Source organism: Heterodontus francisci, chromosome 4 (assembly GCF_036365525.1).
Source record: "Heterodontus francisci isolate sHetFra1 chromosome 4, sHetFra1.hap1, whole genome shotgun sequence".
Lineage (NCBI taxonomy): Eukaryota > Metazoa > Chordata > Chondrichthyes > Heterodontiformes > Heterodontidae > Heterodontus > Heterodontus francisci.
Genome location: NC_090374.1, coordinates 175,850,864 through 175,878,124, shown reverse-complemented (window position 1 = coordinate 175,878,124; position 27,261 = coordinate 175,850,864). Strand labels below are relative to the sequence as shown.

The 27,261-nt window shown below is 44.7% G+C and overlaps 1 protein-coding gene across 5 annotated transcripts in view; it reads right to left on the bottom strand.

Moving 5' to 3' along the window:
• Window positions 1-26,257, bottom strand: part of elp1 (elongator acetyltransferase complex subunit 1) — an 89,942-nt gene extending 63,685 nt beyond the window's left edge. For 2 of the 5 annotated variants that reach the window (XM_068030607.1, XM_068030611.1), the window contains exons 1-7: window positions 26,140-26,257; window positions 23,831-23,997; window positions 12,856-13,008; window positions 11,965-12,046; window positions 9,948-10,028; window positions 6,749-6,834; window positions 2,156-2,255 (exon numbers count right to left, since the gene is read on the bottom strand). In XM_068030607.1, the coding sequence (XP_067886708.1) occupies window positions 2,156-2,255; window positions 6,749-6,834; window positions 9,948-10,028; window positions 11,965-12,046; window positions 12,856-13,008; window positions 23,831-23,980 (652 nt within the window). In that variant the 5' untranslated portion in view covers window positions 23,981-23,997; window positions 26,140-26,257. Of the gene's footprint in view, window positions 1-2,155; window positions 2,256-6,748; window positions 6,835-9,947; window positions 10,029-11,964; window positions 12,047-12,855; window positions 13,009-23,830; window positions 24,001-26,139 lie in introns of all 5 variants that reach the window. The other 3 variants (XM_068030608.1, XM_068030609.1, XM_068030610.1) reach the window with 3 other exon arrangements.
• Between the last annotated feature and the right edge of the window lie 1,004 nt (window positions 26,258-27,261).

Below are 27,261 nucleotides of genomic sequence, written 5' to 3'. Positions count from 1 at the left end.
CGTTTCGGGTCAGTGACCCTTCTTCAGAACTGACCCACTACCAAACGTATCTTCCCCTCCCTTCCCCTGTCAGCATTCCGAAAGGATCGTTCCCTCCGCGACACCCTGGTCCATTCCTCCATTACCCCCACCACCTCGTCCCCCTCCCATGGCACCTTCCCCTGCAATCGCAGGAGGTGTAATACCTGCCCATTTACCTCCTCTCTCCTCACTATCCCAGGCCCCAAACACTCCTTTCAGTTGAAGCAGTGATTTACTTGTACTTCTTTCAATTTAGTATACTGTATTCGCTGCTCACAATGTGGTCTCCTCTACATTGGGGAGACCAAACGCAGACTGGGTGACCGCTTTGCGGAACACCTCCGTTCAGTCCGCAAGCAGGACCCTGAGCTTCCGGTTGCTTGCCATTTCAACACTCCCCCCTGCTCACATCTCTATCCTGGGCTTGCTGCAGTGTTCCAGTGAACATCAACACACGCTCGAGGAACAGCATCTCATTTACCGATTAGGCACACTACAGCCTGCCGGACTGAACGTTGAGTTCAATAATTTCAGAACATGATGGGTCCCCCATTTTACTTTCATTTTTATTATTTTTTCTTTTTTACATTTTTGACAATTTTCTTTTGTATGTTTATTTCATTTCATCTTAGTTTGTTCAGTTTGCTTACCCACTGTTTTTTTCACGTTTGTACTTGCTGCTGTTCAATCTTCAGTCCGTTAACACCCTATCTGTACTAATGCTTTGTCTTTCAATACATCATTAACATATTGTTTGCCTTTGCTCCATGACCTTTTGGTCAGCTATGTGGCCTTATCCAATCTACACCTTCTCCTTTGTTATCTCTTGCCCCACCCCCGCCTCACTTGCTTATAACCTTTGACATTTCTAATATTTGTCCGTTCCGAAGAAGGGTCACTGACCCGAAACGTTAACTCTGCTTCTCTTCCCACAGATGCTGCCAGACCTACTGAGTATTTCCAGCATTTTTTGTTTTTATTTCTACCCATTATTTGTATAGCTAGGACGACTCTACCCATTATAGCTTTGGACTGAAAAGGTTATCAGGAGCTGCGCGGGAAAGAATTCCACCTCCTTGTACACAAATCCATCTCACAGCTTGGTCCTGTAATGCACAAATGGGCGGGAAGAAGCCCATCTCTTGCACAAGACAAGCAAAGGGAAAAAAACAATATTTGTGCATACTGCTCCCAGAGACAGTCTAACACTCTGGTTCCATTAGTGAGCCAGGCTGGCTAGTCAACTATCAACAGTAACCCAGAGCATTGCCGATCTTCCTGTCTCAGGGAATGAATCACCCAGTCTGCTATGTTGGGTTGACTTGGTGTGTAATCTTGGATCTAACTCAACCCAGAGGCTCTGCCTACCACCCCATCCAAGTAGGTTAAGCAATCAATGAAGGTTGGGCCTGCGTTCGGTGTACAGCATATATTAGAATATGAAATAGTTACTGTAAGATGTGTACACATTGTCACAGCATGGACATACATCATATCCCACTGAATGATGGCTCCACTGGTTAGAGATGCAGAGCAGCAACAACTATGTGCCTCTCTGCAATCATGGCAGACACCAATCCCTATGATATAGAAGGCCACGATCCCATGCCTGACCTTTAGATAACACTATTTAGCAGCTGCCTTCCTGGACTTCAGAGTTTCATCATCAGCTACAGGATACTGTTAGCATGTGGAAGGGCTTACATGGGAAGCTTGCTTTGTAACAGCCAGCTTGATGTTCTGGACATCTAAGTCCAATGTCATGCTCATCTATCACCAATTGATTAATCCATTCCCTCACTTGAGGGATTTTGACAGAGACATACCCATTATAAGGCCACTCTCCCTCCAAGGAACTCTGATAGAGTTGGCTTTGATCTACACCAACCTATCTGTAACCATTTCCTCTTTTTGTACACAAATCCATCTCACAGCTTGGTCCTGATTCTCAAAAATGAGCTGGAAGAAGCCCATCCGTTGTATAAGACAAGTAACGTGAAGAAACCAACATTAGTACACAGACATGCAGTGTTTTAACACATATAGAATTGTTGGGTATCCCAGAAAGAGTACAAGTGATACACCTCCCTTTTAAGAGTATGCTCAAAGGTCAAAGTTGAAGTTAGATACATACCCGTCACAGGACAAATGGCACTAACTGCAAACAGTTGCCCATCCCCTCGCCAGGTTACTCGTGACCTCCGATCATCCCAAGGAAATGCTGGCTCAATTTCCTATCAAACAGAATAAGAAATTGCATTAACAGATTTATAATATATTTGGGAAGCCAATACGTACTATTTCGAAACTCCACGAAGGGTGAACCCGGCTGGAGCTCCAAGTCACTTGGCTGTTAAAGGCAGTGAGTAGCTGAGCCATACAGAGCAGTGAAGATCCCAGGGTTGATTCCTAGCTAGTCTGTGCTGGGTTGAGCCTGGAGGTGGGGGGGTGGTTAGGGGTACCTTAGGTGCCCCCTGGGATAAGGAGGTAGAAAGAAAAAAACAGGCAAATTCCCATTCGGAACAGCAGGAATGGTCAGCAAGCGAGAATAGGATCAAACCCAGCCATGGAACCTCTGCAGTCGAGTGATCAGCCAACAACAACTTAAATTTATATAGTGCCTTTAACGTAATTAAACATCCCAAGGTGCTTCACAGGAGTGTTATAAAGCATAATTAGACAAGCCACATAAAGGCTATATTAGGGCAGATGACCAAAAGTTTCATCAAAGAGGTAGGCTTTAAGGAGCATCTTAAAGAAAGAGAGGTAGAGAGGCAGACAGGTTTAGGGAGGGAATTCCACAGCTTAGGGCTAGGCAGTTGAAGGCACAGTCACCAATGGTGGAGCAATTAAAATCGGGGATGCTCAAGAGACCAGAATTAGATGAGCACAGCGATCTCATAGGGTTGCGGGGCTGGAAGAGATTACATAGGTATGTGCTGGGCCAGGTCATGGAGAAATTTGAAAACATGGATGAGAACTTTAAAATCGAGGTATTTCTAGACCGGAAGCCAATACAGATCAGTGATCACATAAGGAGTTACAGGTGACTGGGACTTGGCGTGAGTAAAGACATGGGCAGCAGAACTTTAGATGACCTCAAGTTTATGGAGGGTAGAATGTGGGAGGCTGGTTAGGAGTTTGTTGGAATAGTCAAGGCTAGCGGTAACAAAGGCATGAATGAAAGTTTCAGCAGCAGATGAGGTGAGGCAGGGACGAGGTAACAGAGGTGGAAATAGGCATATTACCGTCTAGGCTCCCATAACAGCAATGGTAATCGGGCAAGGTACGGTGGAAACCTGTGCAGCCATATGCCAGTAAGGTTTCAGGAGAGATTCTTATTTCTTTCTCCACTCTCCCTTCCTTGGTGAGTACCAGTGTTACTCTTCGTATTAGTTATAGAACAGCTTTACATGTTAATTGTTGATCAAAGAAAAATCATCTGTTAAACATTAGTATCTTTTAGTTTGTATTAATTAAGTGCTGCTATCTTCAATACAATGTTCAGTGAATTTGATGTTTGTACTTGAATATTTGTTTGAATTGGGTCTGAGGAAGAGACACAACTGGCATTGCCTTTATTGTAGATCCCTCATGGTCCTGACCTTTCTCCTTGAACAATTGCAAACTTTGTAGTGATGGTGCTTCTGCAATCACATCAGACAGGGAATTCCACGATACTGAACCAGCAACTATAAAGGAACTGAGATTAATGTCAAGTTCAGGATGGTGTGCGACTTGATGTGGACTTAAAGCTGATGAATGTTTCCTGGGTCATTGTCAACAAGTCCATACAACCTTTTCCTTATTTTTGAACTTTGTAGACTTGCTAGGCCACATCAGAGGCAAATAAGAGACAACCACAGGTGTAGGCCAGACTGATAGGTCTTCCTCCCCTGAAAGATATTGGGGAACCAGAAGCTCTTATAATTATTTTTCCAGAGCTGGCTCACAAATTACCTGATATATTGAATTCAGTTTTACAGTTTGCCAAGGTGGGATTTCAGCTCATGATCTCTGGGTAGCTGTACATGATTTAGATGTGTTTATTTTTTTTAATTGTTTAATGTAGTCCCTAGACCTAGATGAATACTTGAATGGCCCACAATAGGACAGAATTCAGACACCCTCATCTATGAGTTTTTCATATGACTCAAGTTAACAAATTCTAACAACAGGCACCCTCAAAGACTGGGGTTTCAACCAGAAGCTTCTGACAGCTTACCCTACCAAGACAATGCACAAATCCTTTACTTCTGCATTGTAAGAGCTCTATAAGGTTTTATGAAGTATTTACAGCACAGAAACAGGCCATTCGGCCCAAGTCGTCCATGTTTTTTGCTCCACATGAGCTTCCTCCCACCCTCCTTCATCTATCCCCATCAACATATCCTTCTAAGGGTATATTTAAATAATAGTCTAAATCTCTGCTGTAAGGATCGAATGGAAAATGAGCTTGGGTAGGTTCAATTCAGTTCTTATCAGATGCGAGCTCACAGCAAAAAAAAAAAATCGCCCTTAATTTGCCCGTTTCGCTCAGACTGGAGCAGGATGGCTGTTCTGATGCAAGGTCAACAATCTGAAAGGTTAACTCTGTTTCTCTCTCTCTGCATATGCTACCTGATCTGCTGACTGCTTTCCAGCACTTTTTTGTTTGCTTTTCAGATTTCCAGCATCTGTAGCAAGTTGCTTTTCTGTCATGGCTGTTGTGGAGAATTGAAAAATATCATGCTGGTGCAAAAATGAGGGAGGGAGACTTCTCTAAGGTTGCAGATAAAGCACACTGGCAGAGTAGATTAAATTATATTTCAGGGTTCTATTGAGAGTGGATACGTGCCAGAGGACTGAAAAGTGTCCTACATAACATTCGGTTTCAAAAAGAGTGAGAAAGCTAATCCAGGTAGTTATAAGCTATCTGTGATGGCTAAACATTTGGAACCTTACATTAAAAAAACAAACTGACTAATTATCTAAATGAAGAGAAAAGGATTAGAAGCAGCCAACAGGGATTTAGGAGAGCGTTACTGTATGCAACAAAGCTGGTAAAAACTTTTGAGGAGTTGACAGATGGGGTAAATTCAATGGATGAGGCATTATGTGGACTTGTTTGACAAGGTACCACACGAGGCTACTGGAGATGATTAAGGGACATGGAATTTGGGGAAGTGTAGCAAACTGCATTAAAAACTAGTTACAAGGGAGGAAAGAGAGCTTGGGAGTTAAGGACAGTTTCTCACTATGGTTGCAGGAAGATATCAGTGGCCCACAGGATTCAGTTCAGGCAGGTAAAAATGGAACGTGAGACTGCAGGTTGAGTCAGCTAGCCTCATTACTCCACTACCACAGAATTCACTCGATAATATTCAATCACAATTCCTCCCACAAACCTTGTGAACTCCTTGAGTAACTGTGTTAACATGGTGTCAAACTACAGGTCAAAGTCAGCCGAGACATCTCAAACTTATTTCACATGGAACTTCACACATGACACAAAGGGAAAATGTTTAGGCTTCATTGGGTTCAAACCCAGAGCTTTGATTCAGTGCCAGATCTTGGGAGGATTCTATGCTAATCTACAGAACCACATAGTCCTGACATTTATTTCTCTTAGCTGTGAGGTTACATTTCATAAGGAAATGGGAGTGTATTGTTACGACCAGGTAAGAAAAGTGTCTAGGGAGCTCTCTCAGCCTTCACCTGGTCTTACCATAACAGGGTTTAATTTTAAACACACCGTGTTTTCAGCTCCCACTTGGTGAATCCTGGTTCACCACTTTTCAATTGTAAGGCAAAGAAACCAGCACAAACAGGTTTTCTTAGGTTTTAAGAAGAAAAATTGAAATTAATTAAATTTAAACTCTAATTCGGTTACGCCTACGGATGCACGACACACTGACGCTAGCATGCATATGCGATACACACATGCAAATAGAGACAGAAAAGAGAAGAAAAATAAAGTGGGAAAGTTTGAGGCAATATCTGAAGAGTTTTTGTTAGTTCTTCGAGCACACTGTACAGTCCTTGATTATAGGTAGATCTTGCTTTTCGTTGGGGCCCAGTATTCTCCTTAAACCTTGTTCGTTGTAGGAGACTTTTCTCTCTTGGGGTTCATGTGTCTTTAGTGGATTCAAAAGCTTGTGAGATAGATGGGAGCAGACAGGAGAGCTCTTCTCAGTCCAGGAGCAAACAGTCTTTTCTGTGTTCAAACTCTCTGTGACCAATTCAAAAGAAAACCCTGGAACAGCCAGGTAGTCATGTGACCAGCTGGTCTAACCAGTCCTGGCCCTTGTGGATTGTATCCTCCTTAGCAGGCCCTGGAATGCGTTTCCTCACCTCGACGTCTGTTAGTATGTAAATGTTTTTTCCAGCCACAGCTGATCTGTTTAACAAGTCATTTCCTCGTTCCAATAACAGTTGCTAGTTCCGAAGAAGGGTCACTGACCCAAAACGTTAACTCTGCTTCTCTTTCCACAGATGCTGCCTGACCTGCTGAGTGGTTCCAGCATTTCTTGTTTTTATTTTGTATTAGTTAAAAATCAAAGTTCGTGACAAAATTGATGTGCCTCATTCTTGGCAGATGGGGGCCTAGATGACAGTATCCTTAACGCAGTAAAACCCATTCAACCATTAGCTACATAAAAGAAATAGTTCACGGCAATCAACTTCATTGACCATGAACCGTACGAGGGACAAACACCTAGGTACAAGAGTTCAACACAATACTCACTGCTGGCTTACGACGAGCTGCTTCCTTACCCTCTGTTCCATGGAACTGAGTCTCCTTCTTACCCCAACCAACAGTGATGAATTTTCCTGAAGGGGAAGACACCAATTTATAGACAAATAAGACACTTCATTTTTGTCTTCTCTATAAAGTTTTTTCAAAAAAGATATCCATTTCTTTCTGTTACTTCTTTTTGGCATCTTTATGCCAGGCACATTTATTTTTCAGAAAGGAAAGGCTTTGAAGCCTCTGCTAATATCAGCAAGAGCCAGATGGAGATACAGCAGAGTAATCTGGAATGACTCCCCCACCCCTTCTGACTTTTGGTTGTGAAGAATATACAAAAGATAGGCAAGGAGCATGATTCCTGGCGTAAGTGGCACTGCACTATTATACAGCACAGGAGAACATTCAGATCATCAGGCCAGAAAAACTATGGAGATGCACTGTGTCTTGGGTTTGGTTCGCTGGAGTGGCATATACTTACAGTGGATCTGTTTCAGCTCTTTATTATTAAGGACATTGAGAACACACAAGTGGATAGATTGTTCTTGGGTAATGAGGCCAAGGAGAGCCAGGGGCCATCCATTTAAAATTGAGATAGCAAGCAGTGAAGTTAGATGTGTGGATGTTTTATTTTTCTCTGAATGACCTGTGAAACGGCATCTCGGAGGTGACAGCGTGGCCTGACTCCTTGCAAGCTCTTCAAGGAGGAGTTCAACACATTTGTAGAAAACTATGAATTTACAACAGAAGGATTATGGGAAATAACCAATGGATTAGGAGCTTGCCTGATCACCTTTAACGGATCAGAGAGGAATTTTTGACAGATGTTTTCTGAATTGGCTTTGAGTCTCCTTGCTTCTCCCAGGAGATGGGGGAGGAAGATAAGAAGGATGGGGACATGGGGGATGAGCTCAGTAAGAATTGGGGTAGGTTCATATAGGCCTGGTGGCCTTTTCTCATCCTGAGTACATAACAAAGTGAGATTGGGATCTCATTTATTTATTTATTATTGTCTCCTGTAAAATGTAAAAATGTATCTGGCATGACAAATGTGAAATGGAAGGGTTGAGGCAACTCATGATTGTATTGAAGCAAACGGACCTCCTTTGCACTGTTTGTAATTTTTGACTTGGTGCTGTTTGAAACTGTTTGGTAATGTATTTTTGAAAGATTTTTATGAATATTTTGGGAATTTTTATTTATTTATTTATTTAGAGATACAGCACTGAAACAGGCCCTTCGGCCCACCGAGTCTGTGCCAACCATCAACCACCCATTTATACTAATCCTACACTAATCCCATATTCCTACCACATCCCCACCTTCCCTATATTCTCCTATCACCTACCTATACTAGGGGCAATTTATAATGGCCAATTTACCGATCAACCTGCAAGTCTTTGGCTGTGGGAGGAAACCAGAGAACCCGGCAAAAACCCACGCGATCACAGGGAGAACTTGCAAACTCCACACAGGCAGTACCCAGAATTGAACCCGGGTCGCTGGAGCTGTGAGGCTGCGGTGATAACCACTGCGCCGCCCTGCAGAGAATTATGGCACACCAAAATCACTACTGTGTATAAATGTAATTGTAGGACAGTCATGTAGAACATAGAACATAGAAAAATACAGCACAGAACAGGCCCTTCGGCCCACGATGTTGTGCCGATCCTTTGTCCTCTGTCAAGGACAATTTAATCTATACCCCATCATTCTCCTTTATCCATATACCTATCTAAAAGCCGTTTGAAAGTCCCTAAAGTTTCTGACTCAACAACTTCCCCAGGCAAGGCATTCCATGCCCCGACCACTCTCTGGGTAAAGAACCTTCCCCTGACATCCCCCTTATATCTCCCACCCTTCACCTTAAATTTATGACCCCTTGTAACGCTTTGCTCCACCCGGGGAAAAAGTTTCTGACTGTCTACCCTATCTATTCCCCTGATCATCTTATAAACCTCTATCATGTCACCCCTCATCCTTCTCCGTTCTAATGAGAAGAGGCCTAGAATGTTCAGCCTTTCCTCGTAAGACTTATTCTCCATTCCAGGCAACATCCTGGTAAATCTCCTCTGCACCCTCTCCAAGGCTTCCACATCCTTCCTAAAATGAGGCGACCAGAACTGCACACAGTACTCCAAATGAGGCCTTACCAAGGTCCTGTACAGCTGCATCATCACCTCACGGCTCTTAAATTCAATCCCTCTGCCAATGAACGCTAACACCCCATATGCCTTCTTCACAGCCCTATCCACTTGAGTTGCAACTTTCAACGATCTATGCACATAGACCCCAAGGTCTCTCTGCTCCTCCACATGCCCAAGAACCCTACCGTTAACCCAGTATTTTGCATTCGTGTTTGTCCTTCCAAAATGGACGACCTCACACTTTTCAGGGTTAAACTCCATCTGCCACTTTTCAGCCCAGCACTGCAACCTATCCAAGTCCCTTTGCAGACGACAATAGCCCTCCTCGGTATCCACTACTCCACCAACCTTTGTATCATCTGCAAATTTACTGACCCACCCTTCGACTTCCTCATCCAAGTCGTTAATAAAAATCACAAACAGGAGAGGACCCAGAACTGATCCCTGTGGCACGCCACTGGTAACTGGGCTCCAGGCTGAGTATTTACCATCTAAGACCACTCTCTGCCTTCTATCAGTTAGCCAATTCTTAATCCAACTGGCCACATTCCCCACTATCCCATGCCTCCTGACTTTCTCCATAAGTTTACCATGGGGGACCTTATCAAATGCCTTACTAAAATCCATGTACACCACATCCACTGGTTTACCCTCATCCACTTGCTTGGTCACCTGCTCAAAGAATTCAATCAGGCTTGTGAGGCAAGACCTACCCCTCACAAAACCGTGCTGACTGTCCCGAATCAAGCAGTGTCTTTCCAGATGCTCAGAAATCCTATCCCTCAGCACCTTTTCACCATGTAGGAATATTATTTTGTAAACTACAGACATTTTTTGACACGATGTGGAATACATTCTCAACAAGTTGTTGCAAACCTTCTGACAACAGTTTAAAAGTAGTTCGGTATTATTCTGACAGAAATGTTTTCTTGAATTATTCAATAAATCTTAGCAGGGGTACCTACAAATGGCTGACAGTCTATGCTGGAGTTTTACAGAAAAGAACACAGGTTTTAAAATATACTTATGAAACAAGACAGCGCACCCACCTTCACCAAAGTCATCCTGGTGGATTTTGACTTCAGTGACTGGATCAAAGTCCTTGGTCATCATTATGATGGTGTCTTGTCCTACAAAAGCGATAAATTTAGCTCATTGCATAGGTCTTTTGCCAAAATAGTACACAGTTAAAGCAATAATCCCACTCACTTGCTGCTGCGTAGCAGAAATATACAACATAGTAGTGCCTTCTGAAAACTGAGTTTAAATTTCTACAAAACTGACTCAGCTATATTTGAAAAAGCTGCTTAATGTATTTGTGCTTTTGCTACCATTGTAATGAAAATATTTCACTCTAGGATCACTATTTCAAACAGCATTTTAAAGTGTGTTAAAAATGACTGCTAGTTAAGGAGTGTCCTCTGTTGTTTCATTTGATTAGGATGCATCTGCTAATACTTTTTTATTTAAAGCAACTTGTCCAATTAAAACTCACCCTCATGATATCCCCCCTTGACAATTTTCTCCCCCTTCTCTCCTCATACAGGAATATGACTCCATGATCTCCAGTGTCCCTGTGGTACCCCTTAACTAATCCTTCTGATATACAAGTGAGTGATGTAAATCTTGAAAGGCCGTTCAACTGCCAGAGGCATTGTAAGCAAGATCCAACATCCTCGTCCAACACGGTCTCACACACACACGCATACAATTTCCAGGAGAGGGGGCTGCAGGATCAGAAACCTTGCTGAACCTTTCCCTATCGAGTGAAGTCAATTACAGCATAAGCATATCTTGTTTAAGGCTCTCAATATACTGAGTGAGCCTGTTAAAGGTGCTCAAGGCCTCCACTCCCCACCTGTGAATCGCTATGGTGTCGAGGGGCTGGGAACGCTCCATTGGCCATAAGACAGAAGCTTAAGGGTTAAGCTTGCAGACGCAAGGAAGCGGTGAGACCAGATGGTTACAACTGCAAGGTATGTATACAGAACTAGCAAGTGAAGTGTTTTGTAGCACTTGCTTGTGGACTGGCCGTCGAGGTAAAGTCGCCTGATTTCTGTTTTTTCTGAAATCCATGCTGGTCACATACCTAATAATTGGACATGGACTAGTCAGCAATGCTGGAGGAACTATACAACTCCACATTCTTACAGATACAAAACCTTTCATAATGCAGACAGACTTTGAAAATCATCAGAGCTAACATACTTCAACCAAGCTCATCTTGCAGCGCTACAGTGAGTAAGAGTGATGGGTATGGCAGTCAAGCCTTTTGTGTCAGTCTCTTCATGCCTTGCCTCCTCTCTATCTGTCACTCACTCCAGCCCTACATCCTCCAAGATCTCTGTACTCCTCCAATTCTGGACTCTTGCACATCCCCGATTTTAATCACACCACCATTGGTGGCTGTACCTTCAGATGCCTATGGCCCCAAGCTCTTGAATTCTCTCCCTAAACCTCTCCGCCTCTCTCCCCACCTTTAATGCTCCTTAAAACCTACAACTTTGACCAACCTTTTGGTCACTTGTCATAATATCTCCTTATATAGCTCTGTGTCAAATTTTGCTTGATAATAGCTCCTGTGAAGTAAGTTTTATTATGTTAAAGGTGCTATATAAATACAAGTTGTTATGTGTTGCTTAGGAAACTGGCTCAAGCTGCAGATTGGCAGAAAGATATAAGTGGCCTTAGTGAGGTAGCAAAAGCACACATTTGCTCTTTATGAAATTTTAAAGGAAAAATGGAAGCAGCACAGTTATTGCAACTGTTTCACCACTGCTTGATTTATTAGGGCTCAGATAAAGGAATTAAATGTAGGCAAATCTTAATTATTCATGCATAATTTACTGCGAGACACCAGCCATGAAACAAGTTCTGGGGTGGAGGGGAAGCTCTACAGACTGGCTGGACTTCTACTAAACAAAACTATCCTTAACAGTGAGGGAAAAGAGGGATAGCTTTCATAGGATTTTACAGCACAGAAATAGAGCTATTCAGCCCAGGCATCTGCACCATCTCCGGAAAAGCTATTCACTTAGTCCCATTCCCCTTCAGACTTGCACATACCTGTGGTGAGCGCAACCAGTTCCTGGTCTGGACTCCAGCTCATCCCAGTCAGTCCGCTGTCGACACTGCCAACGCATTCCAGCTGGAAGAAATTACAGAATCTTAGAATTAAACAGTTTTGTTAATATGTATGTTCTGTAAACTATATTATTTACTTTTCTTGCCCTTTTTAAGATCTCCAGTACCACTCATCAGCCCAAAGCCCTGAACACAGCAAGCCACCTGTTCCTTGACCTCCTAGATTCTGAGTTCATACAAAACTCTGCGACCTACATCCTAACACACATCAAGTTCTGATCGTCCAACATCCGTGTGCTCACTGACATACGCTAACATCCTGGCAATGTCCAATCTTTAAAATCCTCATCCTTGTTTTTAAATCCCTCCATGGCCTTGCCTCTCCCCATCTCTGTCACCTCCTTCAGCTCTACAACTCTCTGAGATCTCTGTGCTCCTCCAATTCTGGCCTCTTGCGCATCCCCGATTTTGAGCCTTCAGCTACCTAGGCCCCAATCTCTGGAATTCCCTCCCTAAACCTCTACGCCTCTCTCTCCTCCTTTAAGACCCTCCTTAAAACAACCTCTTTGACCAATCTTTGGGTCACTTGTTCACCATCTCATTATGTGGCTCAGTGTCAAATTTTGTTTGTTAACGCTCCTGTGAAGCGCCTTGTGACGTTTTACTATATAATGCAAGTTGTTGTTGATTCTTTATGCTCATTTCCTGCTGAGGAAGAACTTTAGCTCCTTTCAATTTTAACCAAAGCAAGCCATCATCTCACCAGTATCATGGTACTGAGTGCATATGAAAACATGTTTAGTACATAAAATTATATTCCTCAAGTAATATTTATTTCCCCCTGTTAAATAAGACTATCACATCACATTTTACCTGAGTTGAGTTTAGATTATAAAGTATCACATCCCCAGATGCAGTAGCGACACACACAGATTCCAGATCGGGCAGCTCCTCGATACCAACAATATACCCAGTGCCATCTTCAGGGAGAAATGCTTCTTCAACCAGGGACACCTTACTGACCACCTGCAAGCAGAAGGAGGACAGAGCCTGAATCAAAGTCTACCTGAACAAACTTGTCAATTCAAGGCTGTATTGGGTTAAGATAATTCACTTCTTGAGAGCCAAAGGCCAGTACAGTGAAACCTATAAATTACAGAGACTGCAGGAATGAGCATCAGCTTCCCTTCTTTTGCAGGTTATTTTCAAAATTATCGCGCACATTGTAAAAAAAAAAAACAGTAGAATGGGAAGTTATTCACCCAGCTTCCATAGCAGCAAAGAAACTGGGCTATTCCTGGAACTCAGTCATGCAAGCACTCAGTCCCAGCGCTAGAGCAGTTTCTCTGCTGCTGGGCGAAGAACCTCACACGCCACAGAAGCCATTTCATTGCACAAACCCACTGCCAACTTGCAGTGACCAGTATAGGCTGACCTCACAAAGACGTAAGGAATAGGAGCTGGAGGAGGCCAATCGACCCTTCAAGCCTGCACCGCCATTCAACAAGATCATGGCTGACCTTGATCTCAACTCCACCTTCCCGCACTATCCCCAAGTCTCTTAAATTCCTTAGTACCCAAAAGTCTATCAACCTCTGCCTTGAATATGCTGAACTACTGAGCATCCACAGCTCTCTGGGGTAGAAAATTCCAAAAATTCACAACCCTTTGAGGGAAGAAATTTTGCATCTCAGTCCTAAATGGCCAATCGCTTATTCTGATACTGTGACCCCTTGTTCTAGATTCTCAGTCAGGGGAAACATTTTCTCAGCATCTAACCTGTCAAGTCCCTTAAGAATTGTATATGTTGCAATTAAATCACCTCTCATTCTTCTAAACTTCAGGGAATATAGGCCTAGTCTACTCAGTCTCTCCTCACAGGACAATCCCCTCAACTCAGGAACCAGTCTAGTGAACCTTTGTTGCACTCCCTCTAGGGCATGTCTGTCCTTCCTTACTTACGGAGCCTAAAGTTGCACACAGTCCTCCAGGTTTTTGAATTTGGGAGCAGAAAGGAAACAAGATCCAACAGTTCTTCCTTGGGCAGATTCAGCAGTTGGGAAATTATCCAGGTGACTATTTCTAAATTTATTTGAGTTGTACTTTTTAAAAATATTGCACAGTGCTGATGTGTAGTTGTAATTTTTGCATCTTTTTTGCCTGACAAGAAGTGTTTTATGATATGGTATATATATGCGTACATCTATTTTTAAACGAATAGCTCAGTAATGTAATATGTTTTATCATATTCTGGGTTTCTTTTCAAAATGGGTCATCTAAATTTGTAGACATGCATGTCTCCAGCAATGTATGTTACTGCCACCTATGGAATAGCATGTGATTTCTTCACTGTTAAGAAGTGAACCCTCATCATATTCTATTTTATGGTTTAATGATTATAAGAAATCAACAATTATAACACAAAAATGATGAAGGATTTTGACAGAAACAGTTTCCTCTGGCAGATAGATTACATAGGGATATACGCACACAAACTAGCCATTTGGCCCAATCAGTCTATGCTCCACATGAGCCTCCTCCCATCTTGCCTCATCTAAATCTATCATCGCAACCCTCTATTTCCTTCTCCCTCATTTGCTTGTCTAGCTTCCCCTTAAATCCCCCACCAACATCATGATGGGGGTTACCATCAACCAGAAACTAAACTGGACCAGCCATATAAATACTGTGGTTACAAGAGCAGGTCCGACGCTGGGAATTCTGTGGCAAGTAACTCACCTCCTGACTCCTCAAAGCCCATCCGCCATCTACAAGGCACAAGTCAGGAGTGTGATGGAATATTCTCCACTTGCCTGGATGAGTGCAGCTCCAACAACACTCAAGAAGCTTGACACCATCCAGGACAAAGCAGTCCTCTTGATCAACACCCCAACTGCCACCTTAAACATTCACTCCCTCCAGCACAGTGGCAGCAGTGTGTACCATCTACAAGGTGCACTGCAGCAACTTACCAAGCCTCCTCCAGCAGCACCTTCCAAACCTGCGACCACTCTACCACCTAGAAGGACGAGGGCAGCAGATGAATGGGAACACCACCCCTCCAAGTCACACACCATCCTGACTTGGATCTATATCGCCGTTCCTTCACTGTCCCTGGGTCAAAAACCTGGAACTCCCTTCTAACAGTACCGTGGGTGTACCCACACCATATGGACCGCAGTGGTTCAAGAAGGCGGCTCACCACCACCTCTCGAGGGCTATTAGAGATGGGCAACAACTGCTGGGCTTGCCAGTGATGCTCATATCCCATGAAAGAATAAAAAAAACCTGCTTGCTTCATCCACTCACTGTGGTAGCGAGTTCCACATTCTCATCACTTTTTGGGTAAAGAAGTTTCTTCTGAATTCCCTACTGGATTTCTTAATGACTATTTTATATTGCTGGCCTCCATTTATGCTCTTCCCCACAACATTCTCACTGTATCCACTCTACCAAAACTTTTCATAATTTTAAAGACCAGATTTTAAAGATTTTTTAGGTCACCACTTCGTCTTTTTTCAAAAAAAAAAAAAATTCAAGGTAATTGGCAAAAGAACCAGCAAGAAGGTGAGAATTTTTTAACGCAGCAATTTATGATCTGGAATGCACTGCCTGAAAGAGTTGGGGAAGCAGATTCAAAAGTCATTTTCAAAAGGGAATTGGATACAAATTGAAGGGGAAAAAAATTGCAGGGACTGCGGGGAAAGAGCAGGGGAGTGGGACTAAATTGGATAGCTCTTTCAAAGAGCCAGCAGAGGCACGCTGGGCTGAATGGCCTCTTTCTGTGTTTAGTTTAGTTTAGAGATACAGCACTGAAACAGGCCCTTCGGCCCACCGAGTCTGTGCCGACCATCAACCACCCATTTATACTAATCCTACACTAATCCCATATTCCTACCACATCCCCACCTGTCCCTATATTTCCCTACCACCTACCTATACTAGGGGCAATTTATAATGGCCAATTTACCTACCAACCTGCAAGTCTTTTGGCTTGTGGAAGGAAACCGGAGTAGCCGGCGAAAACCCACGCAGACACAGGGAGAACTTGCAAACTCCACACAGGCAGTACCCAGAACTGAACCCGGGTCGCTGGAGCTGTGAGGCTGCGGTGCTAACCACTGCGCCACTGTGCTGCCATCTGTGCTGCAAGATTTTATGATTCTATGAAACAAGCTGTCAGTGATTCAAACTCAGTGAAAGTTCCAGATACCATAGCTTTCAGCAGGCTATGTCCTGTGTTTTAAATTGCAAAAAGGGACTTGGTGCATTGAAAGTGCCTGTAGTTCATAATTTGTGACCCTCTGTACTTTTAGAGTGTTTCTTGTATATTTTACTATGCAAGTTATTAGGGCCATTAAGTGTCCATGTTTTGCAAGGGCCTGCTTTTTGGGAGTGTCCATTTATACAGGTTACACTGTGAGAATTGATTAAGTGAATCAATACAGAAAGGTCAATAAATACGTACTTCCAAAACAACCACTGTGGGATTTAACAGAAAGTTCCTCAAAATCAAGATAATTAGTAAATATTTTAAAGAAATAATCAAGCTTTAAAAAATGCTGTCCAGTCTCTATTGAGTGGGATCAGCATACAGCTGGTGTGAAAAATTTTAAAAATAGCACAAGAAGCGATGCTTGTCTGAGGTTGCAGATGAGGCACATTGTTGGGCTGGAATAGAGACAGCTTTACCCTGCACCTGGCTGTGCTATATGTGATTTAGGAGTGTTTGTTACTGATACTAGGCACCTGAAATTGGAAGAGTTCCTTTCCTTAGCGCTATTATGTCTCACTTTGATTCGAACAATTATTAAAAATATCAACACGTCTTGTGTAAACTCCCTAGATCAGTGCATACTAAGAAAACCATTTGTAAGCGCTCTCAATCCAGGTTGACACTCCCAGTGCAGTAGTGAGGGAGTGCTGCACTACTGGAAGTGCTGTTTATTGGATGAGACCTTAAAGCAAGGCCCCGTCTGCCCTCTCAGGTTGGCATTAAAGATCCTAAGGCACTATTCTTAGAAGAGCAGGCGGAGTTCTGCCCTGGTGCCCCAGCCAACATTTATCCCTCAACCAACACCTAATACAAATGATCGGACCATTCATTTAATTGTTGTCTGTGGAGCCTTGCTGTGCACATACTGGCTGCTGTGTTTCCAAACCAGTGACACCACCAATTTAGTGCCAATTGACACAGAATCAGGGCAGTGTTTGGCAATGAGCACTTTTCCACGAGAAACTGGATTAGACTGGACAAGCTCATTTCCAATTGGACCTAGTTAAATCTAGTTAAATTAACTTCATGAATCTAGTTAAATTAATTTCTGCTTAAAAAACAGCTTTGAAATCGACAGAACGTGGGGGAGGGCAGTGGTTAGCAAATGAACAGGTTTCAGCCCAGCTTCAGCACCAGTCTATTCATGTTGGACAGGATGCAGCTGTAAGGATTCATGGTTACTTTGATTTGGTCAAAGCAGAATCAGGACTTCAAGCCAACACTATGCAATGACTTCTCTTACCCAAAACTGTTCCTGCACTGCCTACAAAATATTTATAGGAGCCAACACCTTTACTTGCCAATTGTGTCTATGGTGGAGCTCTGTCAGGCTTATAAAAGTCTCAAGCCCTCTGAGATCTAACAGATTACATTGTTTCTTCCAGAAAGTACTTTTAAGCCTGAACACAATTGTTCCATGCTTAACTCATAGCAAAATATAGCAGGGTGAGATGCTTAATTTGCCAGTTGCTTGTTTAAAATTTATAAGTCCATTCTAGCCTACAAGGCATGGTCTGACAAAAGGTCCTGAAACATTAACTCTGTTTTTCTTTCTAGAGCTGTTGCCCGAGCTGCTGAGTACTTCCAGCACTTTCTGTTTTTATTTCAAACTTCCAGGATCTGTAGTATTTTGGCTTTGTATAGTCTGGCTTTCTATGGCTGGGAGTCTCTCACCAGCAGGAGTCTTGCTTCTGCATTACTGTCCCAACTTAACAGCCTATAGCATTCTCCAGTTAGGTACAACATCCTTCATTGGACACATTAAATCAAGATCCTGTCTGATCCAATGACACCATTTCAAAGAATATCGGAGTTCTCCCTGGTGTCCTGACCAATATTTATCCCTTAACCAACAACTATAAAACAGATGATCTGCTCTTTATCTCAGTGCTGTTTGTGGAATCTTGCTGTATGCAAATTGCGTCACGTTTCCTACATTATAATTAGTGACAACTCTTCAAAAGTACTTCACTCGCTATGAAGCTCTTTTTTGATGTCCTGAGGTTGTGAAAGGCAGTGTATAAAATGTAAGCCTTTCTTTTCTTTAAAATAAATTATTTGTAGTACACTGGCCCTTATTCCAAGTGAGATACCTTAAAACAAAATAATGAACCTTAAACCTCCCAACAGCCATACAATTGAACTGCCCAATTATTGGCAATAATGCTAATCTTTAACCTTTTGGACTCATTTTAAATATGGAACTGGGTTACCATTAATTTATTAACATGTATCCATTGGTGAGAGGCCTTGAGCTGAAAGACAGAGTAACATGTTCTCTTATGTTGCATCAGACAACATAATGTGAGATGCATGGAGTTCAGCTGAAGATTTCAAACAGGTTTATTTACAGCTAAACTATTATGGTCTCTTCAGACTACTAGAAAAGATCGGATGTCCACCAAAGCTACTAAGTATCATCACCTCATTCCATGACAATATGAAAGGCACAATTCAACATGGTGGCTCCTCATCAGAGCCCTTTCCTATCCTGAGTGGTGTGAAACAGGGCTGTGTTCTCGCACCCACACTTTTTGGGATTTTCTTCTCCCTGCTGCTTTCATATGCGTTCAAATCCTCTGAAGAAGGAATTTTCCTCCACACAAGATCAGGGGGCAGGTTGTTCAACCTTGCCCGTCTAAGAGCGAAGTCCAAAGTACGGAAAGTCCTCATCAGAGAACTCCTCTTTGCTGACGATGCTGCTTTAACATCTCACACTGAAGAGTGCCTGCAGAGTCTCATCGACAGGTTTGCGTCTGCCTGCAATGAATTTGGCCTAACCATCAGCCTCAAGAAAACGAACATCATGGGGCAGGACGTCAGAAATGCTCCATCCATCAATATTGGCGACCACGCTCTGGAAGTGGTTCAAGAGTTCACCTACCTAGGCTCAACTATCACCAGTAACCTGTCTCTCGATGCAGAAATCAACAAGCGCATGGGTAAGGCTTCCACTGCTATGTCCAGACTGGCCAAGAGAGTGTGGGAAAATGGCGCACTGACACGGAACACAAAAGTCCAAGTGTATCAGGCCTGTGTCCTCAGTACTTTGCTCTACGGCAGCGAGGCCTGGGCAAAGTATGCCAGCCAAGAGCGACGTCTCAATTCATTCCATCTTCGCTGCCTTCGGAGAATACTTGGCATCAGGTGGCAGGACTATATCTCCAACGCAGAAGTCCTTAAAGCGGCTAACACCCCCAGCTTATACACACTACTGAGTCAGCGGCGCTTGAGATGGCTTGGCCATGTGAGCCGCATGGAAGATGGCAGGATCCCCAAAGACACATTGTACAGCGAGCTCGCCACTGGTATCAGACCCACCGGCCGTCCATGTCTTCGCTATAAAGACGTCTGCAAACGCGACATGAAATCGTGTGACATTGATCACAAGTCGTGGGAGTCAGTTGCCAGCATTCGCCAGAGCTGGCGGGCAGCCATAAAGACAGGGCTAAATTGTGGCGAGTCGAAGAGACTTAGTAGTTGGCAGGAAAAAAGACAGAGGCGCAAGGGGAGAGCCAACTGTGCAACAGCCCCGACAAACAAATTTCTCTGCAGCACCTGTGGAAGAGCCTGTCACTCCAGAATTGGCCTTTATAGCCACTCCAGGCGCTGCTTCACAAACCACTGACCACCTCCAGGCGCGTATCCATTATCTCTCGAGATAAGGAGGCCCAAAAGAAACTATTATATACAATGCAGAGCTAACTATTTGCAGAACCTTACTCTGGGTGTTACAGCAACAGAATGAATCAGGCTTGTAGTCACATGGCTGCATTCTGGTACTTGGCTCATTAGCATATTAAGATCTTAAAGGGACAACACTCTTAAAGGCAATCACACAACATCCCCTTTCTTTCCAAAGCTATGTCTCGTATGCTAAAAGTAAAAATACATAAAATTAGATATCCAAATTATTTACACATGGATAGAGATTATAAACTTTACAAGTATAGAGGCTTAGCAGTCCATATATCGTTCCGGTGGTTTGACAACTCTTCCAGATCTGGTTATGGTATAACCTTCTGGGGATGTGGATTTCATCCCTGGCATTCCTGGGTTTGCAGGCATGTTGTCAATGCGTTGGCTGTCGCCCTGTTGATCTGACACACCCCCACTGTGGGAGCGTGCTCCCTCGAGTCCACGAGGGACTCGTGGAATACTGCACATCTCTCTCAGTTGGCTTCAGTTCCTTCTCAACACCACTCCATTAGATGTTGTAATCTCGTAGGACCTGGGCTCACCGCACACTCCAGACACCTCTGCAGGCAACCATGTTTTCTTTGTGGTTGTATGACCCTGACCTTTTGTCCTACATGTAGCTGAGGTAGTTCTACCCGTGTTTTGGTCATGCACCATCTTTATTCTCCCCTGTTTTTTGAGCACAGTCTCCTGCATCTCGGAGAATTTGGACAGATGATGGCTTGGCAGAGTTGTCTGTCAAACATGATCTCTGCTGATGACGATAAGCCCATATCCATAGGCGTAGATCTGAGGTAGAGCATGGCAGCATGAAAATCTTGTTTCGTTGTCCTATACTTTTAGGATAAGTGCTTTGTGTGGACCATTCACTTGGCAAGAACATTAGACCCAGGGTAATGTGGTGAGGACATCACATGGTTTACATCCCATTTGGCGCACATATCCCTGAAAGGTCTGCCCGTATACTGTGGCCCATTGTCAGAAATGATTTCTTCAGGTGCACTGAATATAGCACTGTGTGTCTGTGACCACCGCGTTTAAAGTGTCTTTAACCTGTCTAACAACTGGAAATTTGGAGACATAGTCAGTGACTAAGATAAGGTCTTCTCCGTGAACGGAAAATAGGTCAGCAGCGATTTTGGACCAAGGGACTGAAAGAATCTTGTGTGGGTATAGAAGCTCTTTGTATTGTTGTGGTTGGTGACACTGGCATACCTCACACATGCTCACGAACCTTTCAATGTCATTATTGATCCCTAGCCAATAAACAGTGTCTCGTGCCAGTCATCTTGTTCGCTCTATGCCCATATGGCCTTGGTAAAGTTGTGACAAGATGTCCTCTCAGAGAGCTTTGATTGACAGCAGCAGGTGTTTTGCAGTGCTTTTCTGTTTAGCTTCCAGCACTCTCGACTGTATGTTTACACAGTTGTGCAATAGGCATTTCACGTGCTTTTTTTCTTTCTGCTTTCTTTGGCCTCTTTGTCTCGAGAGACAATGGGTAAGCGCCTGGAGGTGGTCAGTGGTTTGTGAAGCAGCGCCTGGAGTGGCTATAAAGACCAATTCTAGAGTGACAGACTCTTCCACAGGTGCTACAGATAAAATTGGTTGTCGGGGCTGTTACACAGTTGGCTCTCCCTTTGCGCTTCTGTCTTTTTTCCTGCCAACTGCTAAGTCTCTTCGACTCGCCCACTTTAGCCCCCCCTTTATTGCTGCCCGCCAGCTCTGGCGATCGCTGGCAACTGACTCCCACGACTTGTGATCAATGTCACAGGACTTCATGTCGCGTTTGCAGACGTCTTTAAAGCGGAGTCATGGACGGCCGGCCGGTGGGTCTGATACCAGTGGCGAGCTCGCTGTACAATGTGTCCTTGAGGATCCTGCCATCTTCCATGCGGCTCACATGGCCAAGCCATATCAAGCGCTGCTGGCTCAGTAGGGTGCATATGCTGGGGATGTTGGCCTCCTCGAGGACTTCTGTGTTGGAGATACGGTCCTGCCACCTGATGCCAAGGATTCTCCGGAGGCAACGAAGATGGAATGAATTGAGACGTCACTCTTGGCTGACACACGTTATCCAGGCCTCACTGCCGTAGAGCAAGGTACTGAGGACACAGGCCTGATACACTCGGACTTTTATGTTCCGTGTCAGTGTGCCATTTTCCCACACTCTCTCTTGGCCAGTCTGGACATAGCAGTGGAAGCTTTTCCCATGCGCTTGTTGATTTCTGCATCGAGAGACAGGTTACTGGTGATAGTTGAGCCTAGGTAGGTGAACTCTTGAACCACTTCCAGAGCGTGGTCGCCAATATTGATGGATGGAGCATTTCTGATGTCCTGTCTCATGATGTTTGTTTTCTTGAGGCTGATGGTTAGGCCAAATTCGTTGCAGGCAGCCGCAATCCTGTCGATGAGTCTCTGCAGACACTCTTCAGTGTGAGATGTTAATGCAGCATCATCAGCAAAGAGGAGTTCCCCGATGAGGACTTTCCGTACTTTGGTCTTGGCTCTTAGACGGGCAAGGTTGAACAACCTGCCACCTGATCTTGTGTGGAGGAAAATTCCTTCTTCTGAAGACTTGAACGCATGTGAGAGCAGCAGGGAGAAGAAGATCCCAAACAGTGTAGGTGCAAGAACACAGCCCTGTTTCACGCCACTCAGGATAGGAAAGGGGTCTGATGAGGCGCTGCTATGCTGAATCGTGCCTTTAATATTGTCATGGAATGAGGTAATGACACTTAGCAGCTTTGGTGGACATCTGATCTTTTCTAGTAGTCTGAAGAGACCACGTCTGCTGCCGAGGTCAAAGGCTTTGGTGAGATCAATGAAAGCAACATAGAGGGGCATCTGTTGTTCACGGCATTTCTCCTGTCGCTGGCTAAGGGAGAACAGCATGTCAATGGTGGATCTCTCTGCTCGAAAGCCACAGGGTAGACATGCTCAGTGTTTGTTTATACAACTGTTCAATAGGCAATTCTTCACAGTTGAGTTGTTTTATGTTTCTTTTTAATTCTGGCAGAGTGAATGAAAGCTCTTCATGCTTGAGTGGTTTGATGATTTGTTTTTTATACTTTAGCTGCGAACTGCGTGGAGAATTCCCGCACTTTCTGCTGTCAAGACGCCTCCAGGAATGGCGCCGAATTCGATCAGCCGGGGGAGCCTTTGAAAATAATTGATCAGCCAGACATAGGGATTGGGTTTTTCCTGTTTTTATCTTTTACTGAGCCTTTAAACAAAAAAATCAACTTTGCAAACACCTCAAAGCTTTTTTTCAAACAGGGATTCCTGGACTTATGGGACACCCGATCACAGTGATTGATTTGCAGCCTCTCGTTCAGTGCTCTGTCTTCTACAACTTGAGGTATGTGTTTTCTTCTTTCCCTGTTTGGGCCAGTATTTTGTTTTCAACATTCTCTCCAGTGGCTGTAGCAAATGTAGTTTTTACAGCTGTTGTACCTGTGGTCTTCAATCTCAGACTTTGTCTTCTCACCACAGCTGCCACCATGTAATGAGTTCTTTTCATGTTGTCTGATACAACACAAACGAGATGCGTGGAGTTCAGTTGGTTGAAGATCTCAAACAGGTTTATTTACAGCTAAACTATTATATACAATGCAGAGCTAACTATTTACAGAACTTCACTGCGAGTGTTACATCGACAAGAGTGAATCAGACTTGTAGTCACATGACTGCATCCTGGTACTTGGCTCATTAGCATAATAAGATGTTAAAGGGACATCAGTCAAAGGCAATCACACAACAGACAGTAATCATCCTTTGCGTCATACAGTATCCCAAGATTCTTTTCCTTATAAGAATCAAAACTAAAAGGTAGAGAATCGTCACATAAAAATCCACAATAAAATAAGTCCATACCTGCTCAGAGTGTGGGTCGAGTTCTGTGATTCCCACGTTGGATCCCACAAGCACCGTCCCTGTATCCGTGCGCACAGTCAGACACCGAGGTGTTCCCAGGCCCTGCCACCCACTGCAGTGCAGGCTGTGCAGCAATTTCAGATTACGCATGGCAAATGCTGCAAAGGCTTCTCAAAACAAGCAGAGAAACGTGAACTCACATAACAAATCAGTGGTACGACACAGACACAATAGAATGTGTATTTAGTGATCAAACAATTCATAGAATCACAGAACATAGTAATACAAAAAGCAGAGATGTGTAACTATGCACGACTGCTCTTTTAAAGAGCCAGCTTAGGTACCACGGGCTGAATGGCCTCTGTTATAGGTTTCTATGATTATGAAAATACTAAAAACAAAAATCCTAATGGCCTAATGGGAAAAAAGCACTGACTGATTTTGAACTTCAGCATCCAATACTAACCTCTCAACCAACATTACATATAAAACAGATTATCTGGTCATTATAGCATTGCTATTTGTGGGACCTTGCTGTGTGAAAATTGACTGCCGCATTTCCTACATTACAACAGTGACTGCACTTCAAAAAGTACTTCATTGGCTGTAAAGTACTTTGGGAGTCCTGAAGTCATGAAATGCACTGTATAAATGCAAGTCTCTTCTTTCTGACAGGATGCAGCCCCAAGTTTGATGCCCAGTCTGTGATAATTGGAGTGCCACTGGAGTAGAAGGGTGATTTTTTAAAAAATCTAGGCTTGCTCTCTCACTGGTATTCAGTAATACCTCCTCCCTCCCTGCTGCACGTGTAGGGACGTGTTGCCAGGGTCAGGTCCATCACCTAGGGGTGGGGCAGGGGAAGAAAGAGAAAATTGGGGCAGGGGGAGGAAGAAATGAAAGCTGAAAACAAGCAGTTGTATTAAGAGCTGAAGGCTGTGCAAGGTGGCATGATGCTTGCCTTTATCAAGCCCTGCTTTAAATAGTTTTGTCTCTGGACAAGCTTTTCTCCCAGTGGCTCTGACTCTGCCTGAATTTGCTCACTTGCTGTCACAAGAGTTTGGGCAGGACTCATTCACTGAGAGCCGCGCGACTCTGACAGATGATGGTGATGGTGCTGCTTTAGGTACTGACAGTGCTAGTGGTGGTGGTGCTGATGTTGGATCTGGTGCCCCTGTTCCACCGCACAACTATACGCCCAAAGACAAAACACTAAATAAATCGAAATATCAATTAAATCAGATGCAACTTGGAAGCCCCTGCGCACAGCCCCCCACACCCCGGGGTCTGGGCACTGGGTGGGGAAGAGATTGGGGCCAGGCTCTGCGGGGTGCGGTTGGGGGAAAGGGACGGAGGATCTGGAGAGGTCTCGGGTGGCAGGTCCAGAGGAGGGGGAGAGAGGGATCCCAAGTTCTTGGGTGGGGGGTATCAGGGGTGGGAGAGGCAGAAATGGGGGGGCAAGAAGGGGGTCTTGAGGGCTGGTCATTGGTTCTGTGGGGGTGGAGGGAGGGGGATCTAGGGCGTGGAGGAAGTGGGTTCTGTGGGGTGGAAGGTGGGGAATCTGGGAGGTGGAAGGAGGAGGACCTGTGGGGGTGGAGGGAGGGGGATCTATGGGGTGGAGTGAGGGGGATCTATGGGGTGGAGTGAGGGGGATCTATGGGGTGGAGGGAGGGGGATCTGGGGGGTGGAGAGAGGGGGTTCTGTGGGGTGGAGGGAGATCTGGGGGGTGGGGTGGGGGATCTGCGGGGGTGGAGGGAGGGGGATCTGCGGGGGTGGAGGGAGGGGGATCTAGTGGGTGGAGGGAGGGGGATCTATGGGGTGGAGTGAGGGGGTTCTGTGGGGTGGAGGGAGATCTGGGGGGTGGGGTGGGGGATCTGCGGGGGTGGAGGGAGGGGGATCTGCGGGGGTGGAGGGAGGGGGATCTAGTGGGTGGAGGGAGGGGGATCTATGGGGTGGAGTGAGGGGGTTCTGTGGGGTGGAGAGGGAGATCTGGGGGGTGGAGGGAGGGGGATCGGGGGTGGAGGGAGGGGGAATCTGTGGGGTGGAGGGAGGGGGTTCTGTCGGGTGGAGAGGGAGATCTGGGGTGGTGGAGGGAGGGGGAATCTGGGGTGGAGGGAGGGGGTTCTGTCGGGTGGAGAGGGAGATCTGGGGGGTGCGGTGGGGGATCTGCGGTGGTGGAGGGAGGGGGATCTCAGGGGTTGGAGGGAGGGGGTTCTGGGGGTGGAAGAGAGCGGAGGGGGATCTGAATGGGGTATCTGGGGAGGGAGTCCCAGGTTCTCCCGCCCTGCCGCCAGCTTCTGCAAGAAACGCACCGAGGGTTTGAAGGAGAATCGGCCGCACCTTCTGCGGCCTCAATTCGCTGAAACCCCGGGAACTTTCTCTCAATTCCTCAGCGATACATCCGCCCCTCAGCAGCCATGCGAAAGCCTGCTCACCTCTGACCCCCGCTCACTCCCACTTCCAGCCCCCTGGCGGCGCGGAGGACTCACTGCACAGCTCCCCTCAACAGGGGCACTGGGCTGGCTGGCTGCAAATAAAACTGGGAATGCTGGAAATCTGAAATTAAAGCTGAAAATGCTGGATGTCTGAAATGAATGCTGGAAATGCAGTATTTTTGAAAACAACCCAGTGTCACGAACTGTAATCCAAAGTGCTCTCTCTGCCTTTCAAAGAGGCACAAGTAATAAATAACCAAAAAACCTTGGGAAAATGATAAAACTTAAATAATAGTGTTATTACCATTATCCACTGTACACTCCAGTCCCTGCAGTACCCACTAACCATGGTATACATCAAGTGTATCAGCGTGCTCCCTCTCCTGGGCCACCTGGGTGTGGACAAGACCACAGAAGAGAGGCAGCCAGCCAAAACGACCCTCGACCCCAAAGACTGCATACAACCTGGACCTGTGAATGGGGAAGTGCAGTTTCAGTGTCTGGGAGAGAAGGGTAAGGAGAAGCTGCAGTTTTAATCCAGTAAATAGCAAAGTAGGTACTGACGTTAAGGAAGTTCCTCACACTGATATTGATTAAACACACAATAAGGTTGTGGGTTCAAGGTCCACTCCTGACACTTGAGTACAAAAATCCAGGGTGACAGTCCAAATGCAGCAGTGAGGAACTGCTGCATTGTCAAAGGTACCATCTTGAATGTGAGACTGATCATCCTGGTCAATATATATCCCTCAGCAAACATTACTATTGCTGTTTCTGGGAGCTTGTATGCAAATTAGCTGCTGTATTTCCTAGATTACAACAGTGATTACATCAAAAGTACCTCCTTGGCTATAGAGTGCTTTGGAATCTCATGAGGTTGTGAAAGGCACTGTATAAATGCAAGTTTTTCTTTGTTAAAAAAAACAGAAAATGCTGGAAACCATCAAAAGATCAAGCAGCATCTGTGGAGAGACCCGCAGAGTATTTCCGTTATTTCCT